The 16,028-nt window shown below is 44.7% G+C and overlaps 1 protein-coding gene across 3 annotated transcripts in view; it reads left to right on the top strand.

Moving 5' to 3' along the window:
- The window catches only part of CAMK1D (calcium/calmodulin dependent protein kinase ID), a 236,709-nt gene that overhangs the window by 209,778 nt on the left and 10,903 nt on the right, over positions 1-16,028 (top strand). For all 3 annotated transcript variants that reach the window (XM_065836524.2, XM_071803518.1, XM_065836513.2), the window contains exons 8-10: positions 1,542-1,620; positions 13,373-13,460; positions 14,626-14,764. In XM_065836524.2, coding sequence (XP_065692596.1) covers positions 1,542-1,620; positions 13,373-13,460; positions 14,626-14,764 — 306 coding nt within the window. The remainder of the gene's footprint in view (positions 1-1,541; positions 1,621-13,372; positions 13,461-14,625; positions 14,765-16,028) is intronic.

The following is a 16,028-nucleotide window of genomic DNA, read 5'->3' as shown; positions in this document are numbered from 1 at the left end:
TGCAGGAGAGCAAATTAAGCACCAGTTTATCCAATCGCACAGCACTAAAACATAGCTGGGACAGAAGATGAAAACAGCAGAAGGCTGTCCCAGGAAGACAAAGCAGCTTAACTTCATCATACCCAAATAAAATACAGATGTTTTATGTGTCACTAATAATAAGAAGGGAGTTCAGCTGTGTTACTAAAACTGTACTGCAGGTCCAGAGCGACTCTGCAGTGTATACAGCAAAGACAAACCCAAGAAATTAATGGCTTCCAAATGAGGTGGGTGAGCAGATTCAGAATCTGGGAGCACTGTCCACACGGTTGGATCCAGACAACCGCCCACATGCTCACCCCCTTCCCCACCCGGTGCAGAAGCCATTTTATCTATAGCTCTAGAGGTGCAGATATATTACCCTGGTACCGGCAAATGTGCCTAAAGGCTTCTGGCTCCAGCATGGCTCAAGATCTCCCAGCATCAGTGCCTATAGGTGAGAGCAGGGACATGTGTTGCACCCTGAGTGTGTCACTGACGTGCTGGGTGGTGTCCAGGAGGCCACACAAGCTCCCTGTCCTTGCTCTGTCCAATGTGGGGGAACATCTGCTGTTTCACGCAGGAGGAGAAATGAGATCTAGGAACATTTTATCAGACAGAAATGAAGTTTTCTGATTCATTAGTCCTACTGATTAAGACAGGGGAGATATAAAAAGCAGTGTTTTATTTGAAAGATGATTATATGTCCTGTTATCTCCACATAGAACAACATTTCATGCTGCTTCCATCTGTGGTCCAGACATCACTGTGATGGATTGCTTAAAAATATATGTGATGAGAAGGTTTTTTTAAGCTCATAAGGGTTTTCTGAGAAAATACGAAGGTCTATTGGCAGACCCCTTTGCATTTTGACGGAAAGTACATCACCTAAATCAGTACAAAGATTTTCCTGCCATATTTGGCTTTGCTGCGGCTCCTTCAGCTACTCTGTCCTGAAACTACTGGATGCACGCCATGCTGCAATCTCCCTTCCCTCCATTATAGTGTCGATTAAGAACACACTACCTCATGCCCAAGGGAGTCCATTTTCCTTGTTAACTTGTTTTTAAATACACAACATGTCCTTACAACTGCCTGTCTGTGTGATTGCTTGGAGTCAGCAATGAAAAGCTCCTCTTACTGTGGCATCTCACCTCTTTCTTGCCTTTCCCACTTGGTTTACCAGCATCCCCAACAGATGTGGATGTATTCAGACCACTAAGATGATCAGAGGCACTTGGCTGACCAGGGAGCTGGCAGGCTTGAACCCTGCTGGCTCTGAATTATCCATACCTGCAGGAGTAGGTGCCTTCAGCTTTCATCTGCTACACTAACCACCTTGGATTTAGTCCTAAGTCACTTCAGTTGTATCTATACTAATAAATGACAAATGACCCAGGGCCATTTTCTGGTGCTGTGGCCAGATGGCACTTGGCAGCCTGATCAACGCTGTTGGCTGATCATCCTGCACCAGAACTGGGCATCAACTCGATTGCTTTAAATTATTCTCTATTTTTTTATAGCCAAAGACTTCATTCGGAACTTGATGGAGAAGGACCCTAATAAAAGATACACCTGTGAGCAAGCAGCACGGCACCCTTGGTAAGCAAGTCACAAGTCACTGCTGTGTGAAACCCTCAGGACACAGAACCCTGGTTTACATTCATGGGTAGAAGTGTGTTTTCCATCACATAATGTACTAACTTCAACTAACTCCGTGCTCTTATTCTTGGAACCGCTGCCTTTGTCCTCCAAATTTTCCTGGAAAACCATGGCGGACTTTACTCTCATGCATCAGCCTTTTGGGTGTCTGTATAAGGTGAAATGCTGAAGCATGTGTGTTGCCTGCAGTGCAGCAGTGGGATATGCCAAAACTATTCAACCCAGAAATCATATTTTTGGGGCAAAAGCTCAAATTCTGCAGGTGTGCAGAAAGCTGGGTATCAACCTGCTCATAAGGTCCTTGCCAAAGTAGCATCAGAGCACTTAAGAGCATCCCTTGAAGCAGGAGGTCCTCATCTGTGCTTCACAGATGACAGTCCATCTGCGTGCAGTAAGGAGCTGGTTTCACATGGTGTTTACCCTTTTTAGTTGAATGGAAGAGGCAGGAACCCTAGAGAGAGAGTAGCTGAGGCTGAATTGGCTACAGCACTGCTATCTCTCTGCAGTGCGTACAGAAAAATACCTGCTCTGACTGTATTCTTAATTTAGACCTTTGTTAAGTGCTTTAAATGAGATAATGCCTTTGCACATGGATGACTTCACCAACATTACCCAAGGATTATGTAGGTGAAACAAGAGTGGCTGATGGACTTTTGGCCAACCCTGAGTGGCTGCACATCACCTCTCACTACCAACTGCACCCAAAAATGGTCTTTGGATGTAAGTCTTTTAGGGGAAGGATCATTATATATCAGACAAGATATTATTTTGGTTGTTGAAATAGCTGCAACAGAAAGGAATCAACAGCAGGACATTTTCAGGTGTGCATTAGACTGTGTTTTATGCTATCAGAATTACTATGAATACCATTTCCTCTTGCGATTTCTGGAGATCTGTCTGGATAGGAGCATTAGGTTGTGCATTTGTAGTGGACCAGAAGGTTTTCATGAGCTTCTCTAGCCACTCAGAAAAGCAACTGGGCCAGTGTCATAACTAACTCAATAGCTTGATGGACCTCAAAACCATCCTGGTGATGCAAATTGCACTCAGGGATCAACCTCGAGTGGTGTAGTTGAATATAAAATGCATGGTAAGAAAAGCACAGGTGTAGAAGTTGTAAGTTTGAAGGTAGCACTGCTTTCTGCTGGGAGTTGGAGACATTTGTTGGGAGGATGGAGTCTTCATCCCTCTAAGGCTGGGGGGCTTCATCAGTGAGGCCATGGTCATCTCTGCCTCCTCAGCAGAGATGTTTTGGACATGCTCCTTGACTGTTCCAGCTCTGAGCTGACTTAACTTGGTACCCAGCTTAAAATCATGTTAAATTTCAAAGCAGAGTAAAATGTTCAGCTGTAACTCCAGAACAAATGGCTTCAGTTTGGCTTCAAGGGTTTTCCGCTCCTTTCTCTGACTCCTAATGGTTTGTGTCATCTCGCTGCTGCTCTGAGTCCGGGGGCTAGATGGAAAGTAAATCCTTTCAAAGGTTTTTACCATTCTGGCTTTCTTGCTGATAAAGTTTTACCAGTACACAGACTGATGAATTACCCCCATGGTGTTGAGTAAGTTATGACTAGAAAAGTGGTAGGAACACAGTGAAATGGCACTGATTTCTTCACAGTGAGAATGATGTACCCATGTCTGACTGCAGATCAGGCTAGAGGTAAGATTTAGGATCAGCTTTTACAATTAAAAAGTTTTAGAAAGGGCTTGGGGTGCAGAAGGCAATTTCAGTCACTGAGAAAAGCAAGATTCCTGCTTTTCATCCTCCATGCCAGTGACAATGAGAAAAACATACAGATGTTTTTTAGATGCATCAGTGGCTGGAATCAATACAAATGAGAGATAAGGAGAAGCAAGGACCTGGGCCTGCCCTTCTCCCAATGTCCCATCAATAACTGCATTGTCTGCATGAGAAAAAGGAGATTTCAGAAATGAAATGCAGCTTTTTGAGCTGGAAAAAAAAAAAATCTAAGTGATACTGACCTGAGTCTCAAGGAATTAAAGAAGTTATAAAAGTCAATATTAGAAATACAGAATAAACAATGGGAATGCAACTCCCAGCAGAGAATTAGGTGACCATTTGTATAACTGAGAGGCAGATTTTCCAAAGTCGCACGTCCAAGATACACAAAACATAATCATCCAGCTCTTGGCTCGGATACATCTGTGTTGGTTGCTGGAGTGCTACAAAGAAACGTGGCACTTGTAACACACACAGCTTTTGGGCCCTCATAAAGGAACAAAATGATAAAAAGTGTTTTCATTCCTTTTTTTTTCCCCCTTTTTTTTTTTTCTTTTGCATGTCATGACCAGGGGCCAATGGAAACTTAGAGGCCAATGCAGAATTTTTGGTATTTTTCTTCAGAATAAAATCTTCTGCCAGGCTGACCTTGCAAGGCAGCGATTCATTTGCAGGGCTACCTCCCCACCATGTAAAGCACAGCTCAGGGTCAGCCTTTGAGGTGTCAGGCATGCAAATGGCACCACGTTTGGGGGGGGTCAAAACATTCACCATGTTTCCACCCCATATCCCAAATCCACCTCCCTTTGACATATGACCATGAGCCAGCACTGTACCCTTGTGGCCAAGAGGGCCAGTGGCATCCTGGGGTCGATTAGAAGGGGAGCGGTCAATAGGTCAGAGAGGTTCTCCTTTCCCTCTGCTCTGCCCTGGTGAGACCACATCTGGAATATTGTGTCCAGTTCTGGGCCCCTCAGTTCCAGAAGGACAGGGAACTGCTGGAGAGAGTCCAGCGCAGGGCAACAAAGATGCTGAAGGGAGTGGAGCATCTCCTGTGTGAGGAAAGGCTGAGGGAGCTGGGGCTCTGGAGCTTGGAGGAGACTGAGGGGTGACCTTATTAATGTTTATAAATATACAAAGGGTGAGTGTCACGAGGATGGAGCCAGGCTCTTCTCGGTGACAAACAATGGTAGGACAAGGGGTAATGGGTTTAAACTGGAACATAAGAGGTTCCACTTAAACTTGAGAAGAAACTTCTTCTTAGTGAGGGTGCCAGAGCCTGGCCCAGGCTGCCCAGGGAGATTGTGGAGTCTCCTTCTCTGCAGACATTCAAACCCGCCTGGACACCTTCCTGTGGAACCTCAGCTGGGTGTCCCTGGTCTGGCAGGGGGATTGGACTGGATGAGCTTTCGAGGTCCCTTCCAATCCCTAGCATTCCATGATTCTATGATTCTATGACACAGAGACAGTATGTGCCAGTGGATTACAGGACAGTTGTACAGTGAAAGCAAAGCATGGAGGTTTCCAAAGATCTACCTCTGCCTTCCCCAGTGAACTCCTGAGCAAAACTCGCTATCTCATTCCTCCTTGCTCTTGAAAGCTTCCTATAACATCAATGTTGCAGTTATGGATCTCTCCAGAGGGTAGTACAGTGATTTTTTTTGAACGGTTTGGATCCTGAAGTGATAAACGCTAGTAAAATGGCTTTTTTGATGGTTGAGGCTACTCAGCCAGGTATTATCCATTATTTCAGGGTTAGTGGTAGGATCTTCTCTTGCTGAGCCATTGCTGAAAATGAATTTTCTTCCCAGATTGCTTATGCCAGGAAATCATGAGATTTTTACTGCTTCTTTTCTCATTCTAGCCATGGTATCTGTTGCAACGGCATCCTCCCTTCCCCTTTGAAGTAGGTAATGGTAGATAATATGTACGATGAAGTGGCTCCATGTAGCAACATTTACCAGCTTTCCCTTTTTCTTCCTGCTGTGAAATCTGCCCCTGTAGTATCAGATCATTTGGATCAGCCACAAATTAGGAAGAAATCTATCAAGTCATGAGTACTTAATGCATACATAATAATCTGATTGTGATAAAATGGTTAACTATGCATGAGATGGCTACCTGGCCGTGAGAATTTGTTGTGCCAATATATAATAATTGTGAAGAAGAAACTGATTCCAAAATATACCTCTTACTTCAATTAACATGTTTTTATTAAAAACTTCCAAACAAGGCTTGCAAGAACTGAATCTTGCAAGATATTACATTTGTGCCTTTAAGGTTAATAATCTCCTTGAATTTTGGGAAACTGCTCAAGAATAGCCAGCTATTCACATGACTAAATGTTTGTACAGGATCAGACCCTAAAAAAAGTAAATACTTCTTCCCAATGGCCCACTTTTCTGTGCTGTATCTGCTCCCCACATGCCTGCATTTACGTGATGTTTTGCTATTTATAATCAAATGGCCTTGGCAGGGGGACGGTATGTTAAACTCAGAGTTGGCAGAAAAGGAGGCTCATAATTGCAGTGAAGTATGGTAGCTGAAACAGTACAATATGCAAGACTTGTTGGTATAATGATTACACCCCAGCCTGTACAATCTGTCCATTTATACAGGTTTCTCCAGCTTAATATACAGGTGACTAAGTTATTTATTTTATAGCATATCTTTCACTCAGGTTTGCACAGTTTATGGTGTGTTGCAAAGCTGAAATGTTCTGCTTAGTTGTTCCACTGTGATTTTTCAAAAAGAACACGCAAAACGAAGGCAACAAAAGAGTGGGGTAATTTTGCTGCAGCTTGATAGATTTTAATGTTTCCCTAGCCCATATTAATGACAGCAATTAAGTTTATTAAATATATTGCCACGTCAAAATGCACATCCTGTTCAGGGCAGTTGCTGGGGCTGCAGTGATTGAGGGCGAGCAGCAGAAACCTGAGGACCTGTTTTTTCCCAGCTACAGGATCACACTGAGCTCCCCATCAGGTCAAGCCAGATCCTGCAGCCCCAAATTCAACCTCTGGGCTTGGGCCAGAGGGGAAGAAAACAGTCCTCAGAGGGCTGAGGAGAAGGTGCAACAGTTAGGAAGCTACTGTAGGAATTGGAAGGCGTACCGTGAATTTATTTGCTCTGTCACGCATTTCCCAAGGTTCCTTAAATATCATTGAGAGCTGTGTGCTGAAGCTGGTTATGGCATCGGAGACAACTGGGGACATCTAAATTAAATTTATGTGTCGCCTCCCTGTATAGAGTGTATAGGGGAGAAGGAGATTGTGGCACCTAAATTAGACACCAGTGTCCATGGGTACGAGTGTGGCCGTGGCCTTTCCCTGCCACTTGTGCAGAGGGAGAGAGATACCTGGGACATGCCCACATCCATCCCCACTGACGCTGAGAATCACAGAACTTTGGCAAGGACTGAGCCTCAGCAAATTGTGACCATGACCCTGAGCGTTTATTATGTGCCAGAGAGTGGGAGCCAGATAATAATTTCCACCAAGGGAAAAGACATGGTTTACAAAGAGCTCAGTTCTCAGAGCATGTTGTTTGAAGTGTGAAAAGGGCTCCCTGAAGGCAACTCCTGATGTTTACAACATTAAATAAAACTCTTATCGAGTTTTTCCCCACACTCTATTTATTTTGAAACATCACTGATATGATATGTGTGTGTGTGTTTATATTTATATGCATGCGTGTATGTGTGTATATATATGTGTGTGTGTGTATAGAAGAGTTATGATCCTTCAGCTAACTCCATATTTCCTGTCATCATACTCAGTAGTGTTTCCAAGCACTGTTTGGCCAGCACAACGTTTGATTTGGCTGCCTTCAGTATGAAGATTCAGAAAATAATGGTAGATGAAAGACTTTGCCTGCCATCATGGGCAGGGAGGGTGCAGGAGACATATGCTTGCAGTATGCTAGCAAAAAAAATCCAAAAAGAAATTTACTGGTTTTGTCTTTGTTGGAGATTCGTCTCAAAGCTTAGAAGTGCTGTGGCCAGATAAATTGCTGTGATAGCTTTGAACCCAGATAAAGAGCTAAAATAAATTGGATGCTATGAAACAATGTTTGATCATTAGATTAGATTCTTCTCATGTACAGAGCCAGATTTGTTATGGTTATTCATGAGAAATACCCTTCTTACCTTCGGTGAAAGCATTTGTGATGGAGAGTTGTCAGATTGTGGCCCTTAGTATCCAATTCTGTGTGTTGAGACGCTTACATATTTCCAACTGGATGTAAGACTAACACTAAGTTCCCCAAACCAATATCAGGACGAAGCTCCTTTCAGGTGCTGCAAAACAAGGACCCCAAGAGAAAAGCCAGGTTCCAGTTAGACTAATCAGTCCTTGCTCAGTTTTGGTTGATGCTCAGCATGATAACAGATCATATGTTATTCTGATTTCTTTAATTTTCTTTTTTGTATATGTGTGTGGTATGTAGAAGTAATATCTTTTACTGGGCCAAGTGCTATAGTTGGTGAAAAGAAGTAAGTTAACTGCAAAGCCAAGAACTATAGTTCAGGGTTTGACTAGATCTGCATCAGTCTGATCGTCTCTGAAACACAAGGTGGCCCTTTCTCAGGGGAAATGGAGCTGATTGCTGTAGGAGAAGGGGAGGGAGGAAGAAAGAAACTTGCTAAGGTATTTTTGTCCTAAAGGGAAGAGCAACATGGTTTATAGCCTGCGGACTTGGAGAGTTAGGAAAAGGTGGAAGGGCAATCACAGAGTTCTCTAAAAGCAGTATGCCTGTTAAATTTCATGCATTATTTCCTTATCATGGTAACTAAAGTTTGTGATTAAATACATTCAGTATAGATGTGATGACATTCACAATAACCACCTCAGGGTGAGTTTGTGCGCCCAAAAACTTATCTCATTTTTCAAACTCTAACATTTGACTGTATAAAATATAAGAGTTCTACCCGCCCACCTCCACCCGTGTCCTTAAACCACCATATCTCCAGCACAACACCACCAGAGAACGGATGTTAACATCTCTTTCATTCTCCTCGAGGTAAAACTATACTATAAACACTATAACGCCATGAGTGTTTTATAAAAGTTTCAAGATCCTCCAAGTGCAAAATACAGTATAAACGCAGAGTGCTGATGTTACAGCACTGCACTCTTAACAAGGTAGTTGTTAGGGGAGGTTTGGGGAAATGATTCCTCCACCCTCAGTTTTGGCAGCCAGGGCTGCATTTTAAGCCACACCGTTCGGCATACCAGCACATGTTTGAACAGCTTCTGCTCCATCAAATTAGCCCTGTTATTTTGCTTTGATTGAAAACTAGCATCTGCAAGGTGCTATGGCTACTGAAGAGACCTTAGATGTGAGATGGTCCCCATCACTGTATCGTTTGAGGCTTCACACTGTCCATCACCTTGTAAAGTAAATGACTACTATTCTCCCTGTTTGAGAAACACCCAAATACCGAGACTATTTTCTGGAATTACCAGAACTGCACGGTTAACATAGAATTAGTGGTAGTAGAAGACAGTTTGTGAACTAGTGGAACCAGCAGTTTTTTATTGAAACCACCAGCAATTCAAAAAATGATCCCTAAACTAAAAAAAAAAATAGCCTGTATGAGCTGTACACCCAATGAAAAGTTTCATATAGCAAAAATGCATTTGCAAGTCCTTGTGGAGGCAAGGGTATATACCCCAGAATAGCTGGGAAGGGTATCATACCCCAAGAACTTGTTCTGTCCATGTTTCCCAAATAAAATTTGACAAGAGGGAAACATGATCTATGTTTATGCAGCTTGTTAACAAGCTTGTTCATAAAGCAAAATGTTTCGTTAGCTTCAGAGGAAAAATGATCTTTGCAAATGTAATTTTCTCTTCACAGCTTGGTCTTTTTGATCAGTTACTGAATGGATACTTTGACTTATAGCTGTCCATGCATTAAGTGTTTGGCATAGTTTTCTTCTGCAGATCTGTAGTATGATGGTCAGTGCTCCCAGCTGGCGTACATTGAGGAGATGTGTCCTCCTGAGGAGGTGTCCTTGGACAGACCGGTGTGCTCATGACATTTTGAAGTCACCATAGGGCCTGTCTGAACCAAAAGGCTGAGTGGGTGCAAGGAGGATGGATGTACGTCTGCACACAGCTGTGCACTTGAGCTGATGAGATGTGCAGGGGAGGCTACACAGCTGGAGTCATAGAATCATAGAATAGTTTGGGTTGGAAGGGACCTTCAAAGCTCATCCAGTGCCACCCCTGCCATGAGCAGGGACATCTTCACCCCGATCAGGTTGCTCAGAGCCCCATCCAGCCTGGCCTGGGATGTCTCCAGGGATGGGGCATCCACCACCTCTCTGGGCAACTTGGGCCAGGGTTTCACCACCTTCATTGTAAAAAAGTTCCTCCTCATGTCTGACCTGAATCTCCCACCCTTTAGTTTAAGACCATTACCCCTTGTCCCATCATAACTGGCTGCCCAGAGAGGTTGCGGAGTCTCCTTCTCTGGAGACATTCAAACTCACCTGGACACCTTCCTGTGTGATCTGCTCTGGTGAACCTGCTTTAGCAGGTGGGTTGGACAGGGTCATCTCCAGAGGTCCCTTCCAACCCCATCCATTCTGTGATTCTGTAACAGGCCCTGAGTCTTCTCATGCTGCTGGGTCATCTCTTCATAGAAATGACCTGGAGACAGTAAGGGATACTTGGTGTCACGTTGTCACAGAGGCACCCCAAAACAACTCCAACCAAATAATAAGCGTAAACCAAGTTTAATTTGCAACTGAAACTAAAACCAACCAACAGACCTAAACCAAGTGACAGAAACCAGTGGAAAGCAGGAGGGTAATCCAAAATCAGACAGCACTGTGAGAACATCTAATGAACTGCAGGTTTGATATACCAGTTGGGGGTATTATTACCATATGACCACACAAGAACGATGATCCACAGGATGCACGTACTCACTCAGAAGAGAAACCTCTTTCACTCAAGGGTACCCAGAAGAAATAATTGCTTGCTGGGAGTAGGAAGCAACGACTCATTCAAGGATATATCCAAGAGAAAGAGTCCTTTGTCAAGGAGGAGGTGAGGGGTCTCAGTCTTGGGAAGTCTCCCTAGATGGTGTCACACTCTAAGGGGAGAACTCCAACCATAGTCCCACTGCTCCAAGAAGACCACTCAAAGGGGGTCTTTGGCAGGGGCCCAATTTTATGGTCAGGTCATGTCTGAACTGTGGCCTTTACAAGCATGGTCCAGAAGCTTCTCTGGGCCTGGGGAGCCTGTTTGCCTGAGGACCCTATCTATTGACCAGGGGTCCCACCCCTCCTGCTCCCCTAACAGGTGTAGGAGACGGGATGGTCAGCATCAACCAAAGTGCATACCTGAGAACAGCCACAAAGGGGAACAAAAGGTGCTAAAGAGCCATCAGCTATCGTATTGAAAGCTCTGGACCTTCTCAGAGTGGGCGTAGCTGACCACACATGTCATTTGGGTCATGTAGTTTTGGCTGTGGTAAAGCTATAGGAGCCATTTCACATGATGATTTCATGCTAGAGAAATACAGGAACTGCAGTGTGTGGTGGGTGCAAGGCTAGGTGTGCTCTGTGTCCATCTGGGAGTATATACTGTATGGAGTCCATCAGGGTCTGTGCTGAGCCCAACAGTATTGCCTGTGAGGGACAGAGGATGGAACAGGGAACATGCTGCTTAACCTGGATGCTACCTCACCGAACTTTTAGCTGCCTGGCCCCGGTGGGAAATCTAGACCAACTTGTCTCTCTGTCAGTGGGAGAGGTGATCAGAAGGAATCCTCTTCAGAGGAAGATTTGAAGATCTTCCAGTTCTCAGTCAAACACCTCCTCTTCTCCATCAATAGTGCAGGGACCCAAGAGAGGATGTCAGGTGTCACCTGCGAGCCATGCTTTTGTCACGGTACCAGTTCTTCTGCCTATTTGAGTCATGTGGTGGTGGCATTCAGCCAACTGCCCTTCCCAGTGGAGATGTACATATACCACTGCTGCAGTACAGTCGACACACATAACTCAGCATTCTGCTGAATCCTTATAAAGATACTCAACAGTTTGGTGCGTGAGATTAAAGTCAGTCATGTTTTTCCAGGAACATCTAGAGGACAAAGTCAGGGGTTTTAAGAACCCAACATCTTCCTGCCCATGATCATCCTGGCTCCAGGACCCTTCAGTAACTGAATATAGATTAGCTTAGTTGCAACAGGATGGGATTGGTGACTTTCTGCTCTTGGGAGATGGGGATTTAGTCTCTCACCTTACTCCCAAAAGCAAGTAGTTCATCTCAGTTCTCTCATGACTTGGGTAAGTGTTTCCAGCAAGAAGGAGGGGAGCAATTCACAGGAGAATGGTCCCAGAGAGCACTTCTTAGGTGTGCCATTGACACGAAGGCAGAAAAAGCTTTATGTCCATTGGAGAGCATGGTTATGGTTTGGAACAACTTGGGCAAAATGAATGTCTCCAATTCATGGGACACATAAATGGAAACAGCAGGCTGGCATATGTAAGCAGAGTTTCATCCTCTAAGAAACACAAAGCGGTGCTGCCATTCTGCTGCCTTAGTTGGAAAACTCTGAACGCTTCGGGTACCGCCCTCTGAGGAAGATGCGGAATCGCTGGAGAAAGTCCAGAGAAGCTCACTAGATCAGAGGATTAGAAAATATGAGTTATGAAAAAACACTGAAAGAATCAGTTTGTTTAGTCTAGAGAGAAGAGAAGACAGAGAGAAGACATGATAACAGTCTTCAAATATGTGAAAGGATGCTTCAAAGACAAAAGGAATAAACTATTTTCCGTGTCTTCTGGGAGGCAGTAGGGCACTGGAATAGGTTGTCTCCATCTTTTGGAGATCTTTAAGGATTGGTTAGCCAAATATATGTCAAAATTGTTTTGATAGCTGGGGTAGGGGGAAGGACTAGATGGCTGCTGAGTCCCCCAGACTCTCTGATTATTTTATCGGAGGTCTCCAGACTGGGAGGCTCTGGGCTTGATGGATTCTTCAGTTTTGTATATTTTTTAATTGCTAATGGGTTTCTACATTGTGGCTAAAATAATTATTTCTGAGAACATCGCATACAACGTAGGAGGCAATAGTTGTTCCCTGGCTTCACCTGCATTAGATTGCACTAATTACTCCAGCACATGGCCCAGCATCAGTTCCCTCTCATGTCTTGAGAAGTTAAAAGAATCAATAAAATTCCCATGAAATAATTGGGTTTACTGGAGATTTGATTATGTCTTTATCTGTTCAAGAAACTGTGCAAGATCAGTTAAGTTCTTAGGTTGAGTGTTTTTCAGCTTAATCTATTTGTGCAGCCTGTGCTGCTTGAACGAGCATCCCTGTATCTGCTTTACTGTAAATCTACCTAAATCATGATAAATGGCTATGTACATTGCAGGGTGGCAGGAAAATCTCTAGTGCAAACAGGAATTAGACAGATTGGAGTGGCTCTGGGAGGCTGAGGCTAAAAGTAGACTCAGCCTGTTGATGTTAAATCTTCAGATGTAAAGGGGAAAAAAAGGGTAGAATGTTTTCATCTAGGGCTGTAATGGTGATAGAAAGCAGCCGTGCACCAACAAAATAAGGTTGTACCTCTTTGTAGCTGCCAGACCTACAAGGCTTATCTACACTTGCTTTTAGTGCCCCATATTTTCCACCACTGCTGCCAGCAGAGACAGCAGTGGGAAGTTTGAGCCTTTGTGCGAATGAAATCTTCTCAGGAGTTCATTAAGAGACATGTAGATGAGGTTCTCGGGGCTGTGGCTTAGAGTTGGACTTGGCAGCGTTGGGTTAACAGTTGGACTTGATGATCTTGAAGGTCTCTTCCCACCGAAATGGTTCTATGATTCACCACTGCAGGACCAATCAGACCTTGGACCAGCCAGGAGAAGAAGAAAGAGTATTCAAGGAGGGCAAAACGTCTCCTAAAACTTGTCTTGTCTGTCCATTTCAGGATCGCCGGTGATACAGCGCTCAGCAAAAACATCCATGAGTCGGTCAGCGCCCAGATCCGGAAGAACTTCGCAAAAAGCAAATGGAGAGTAAGTGACCCATCCTCAGAGATGGTGCTTAGATGCATAACTCTGTTAATGTGGCAGCCATAAGTTCACCCTTTCAGTGTTCTAGTGCTTTTGTGGCCCAAAATTTTGCCTAAAATGGTCCACACTGGGGTTACACGACCCTTCACGGCCTTTTATAGAGGATGCTATGAACCAAGTATATCAATGTCATGTATTGGAGATGGGACTGGGGCTGCTCATAGCTGAAGCAGCCATGGTTATACACAGAGTTGGGGTCAGAATCGCAGGGGGGCATGAAGCAATGCAGACACCCTGTGTGTCAGTGCAGGGAACAGTGTGTCAAATACAACTTTCCTTGTGGACTGCCACATGCCGGGTGCTAGAAGGAACAATGTGGAGCAGGACCAGGGCGAAATGCATATGGTTTCTTATATGTAATATATATCAGGACTAGGGCAGTGATTGTCCCCCTGTACTCAGCACTGGTAAGGCCACACCTTGAATCCTGGGATCAGTTTTGTGCCACTCGTGACAGGAAAGCCCTTGAGGTGCTGGACTGAGTTGAGAGAAGGGAACGGAGCTGGGGAAGGGGCTGGAGCACAAGTGTGATGGGAGCGGCTGAGGGACCTGGGGGGTTCAGCCTGGAGAACAGGAGCTGAGGGGAGACCTTCTGATCTCTGAACTGCCTGAAAGGAGCTTGGAGCATGGAGGGTGTTGGTCTGTTCTCCAGATAGCAAGTGATAGGACAAGAGGAAATGCTCTCAAGTGGTGCCAACTGGAAGTTGATTTGGTGTCTCAACTGGAAGTTCAGATTGGGTATTAGGAAGCATTTCTTCACAGAAAGGGTTGTCAGGCATTGGAACAGGCTGCCCAGGGAACTGGTGGAGTCACCACCCCTGGAAGTGTTTAAAAGTTGTACAGATGAGGTTCTTAGGGACATTGTTCAGTGTCGAAGTTCAGTTAACAGTTGGGCTTGATGATCTTGAAGGTCTCTTCCAACCAAAATGATTCTGCAATTCTCTGGTATTGCTGTTTCTGGCTCAGAAACTAGAAATTGGGAAAGATTTGAAAGATGATGAACTCATTCACTTCTGACAACTCTGAGCAGCCAGGAGATGTGCAGAAATAACCCTCCCACCCTCCATTTTTTTATTCTTTCTTTTTCCCTTTTTTTTTTCATCTCCAGCAAGCGTTTAACGCCACAGCGGTTGTGCGACACATGAGGCGGTTACACCTGGGCAGCAGCCTGGACAGCACGAGCACCAGCGTGTCGAGCACCCTCAGCCTCGCGGCGCCGCTTCCCGACGCAGCCACGCGGAAAGATTGTGAGTAACCAGCATCCCAGCAAAGCTGCTACCGCGGCATCCAAGCAAATCCCTGGGACCCCCGTTTTCCCCGTGACCCCCAGGCTGCAGTCCTCGCTGGCAGTGAGTTCGGCTTTCTGCAAGCTGGTGTTTAAAATAAGGACTGAAAAGGGACCAGGGACCAGCTGGCCAAAAAAATAATGATTCAACTGGAAAAGTTTATGCGCTGAAAAAATTTACTTTCCAGCTAGGCGCATTTTTGAGAGAAATACACTGTTTCTTGTGAAGAAAAAGGGCTTTCTCTTGAGAAAAAGACCCAGACCCCCACAACAAATAGTTTTGTATTTGGTTGAAATCTGAAAAAAGTTTACTCAAACTGTTTATGCTTGAGTTTCCAGTATTATGATAAGACATTTTTCTGTAAAAAATGGCTTACTTTCCACTTCCATTTTCCATGGGGGAGACTGATCCTGCCAGTCTGACCCAGCTTCTCTCTCGCTGGGCCAAATTAAGCTCCTGTACAAAGAGGCTCATTTGTCTGAGCAGAACTCATGCTCTGTACACCACAGTGGGACTTGGCTCGCTGGCTTGTTTGTTACGTGCTGTAATTGAGATTTGCAAGCTGCCCAATGGAGTCAGATGCTTGGGACACGTATTTTTTCTGAATGCCAGTGAAGGAGATGTGGCAATGAAGAGATCATTTGGAAGACAGAACGTCTTCCTTTGCAATGAAGCCTATTTAATCTCTGGCTTCTGACCATTTGTTTCATTCCCTTCTGTTCATTTGTAGAGATTTTTATATCATGAAATAGAGGGATGTGGACTTTACAATTGGAGGAGATTATTTTAAGGTGCAGCACCAAAAAGGAACGCTAATAGTTTATGGTATGGGAAGTCAGTGCTTACTTCACCGGGGGCTGAAGTGGTTGTTTCTAGACAATATTCCACACTATGCCAGAATTGAAAACACCTACTATTCAGGATGGGTTTTGGATGGTGCCACTATCCGTCTCTGCCACCTCTGCCCGCCAACCTCGGCTCATTGACAAGGACATGGCACCAGCCGCATTCCCTGCAGCTCTAGTTGAAAACTGTTGTTTCTCTTGCTGTCCTGGGCACATTTTCCCCCAAAACTGAGGTGGGATCTGCCTTCTGGGCACTGCATGAGATGTTTTTTCCCAGCCCAAGCTGGAGGAGAATCCCCTTCCCTCTGCATCCCAGGCCTGATGGGGATTCATGCCCAGCGCCCAATTTGCAATGCCCAGTGCCAAATCCTACAACTGCT

This window comes from Patagioenas fasciata, chromosome 1 (assembly GCF_037038585.1).
Source record: "Patagioenas fasciata isolate bPatFas1 chromosome 1, bPatFas1.hap1, whole genome shotgun sequence".
Taxonomy (NCBI): domain Eukaryota; kingdom Metazoa; phylum Chordata; class Aves; order Columbiformes; family Columbidae; genus Patagioenas; species Patagioenas fasciata.
This window is presented reverse-complemented; position numbering and strand designations above follow the sequence as displayed.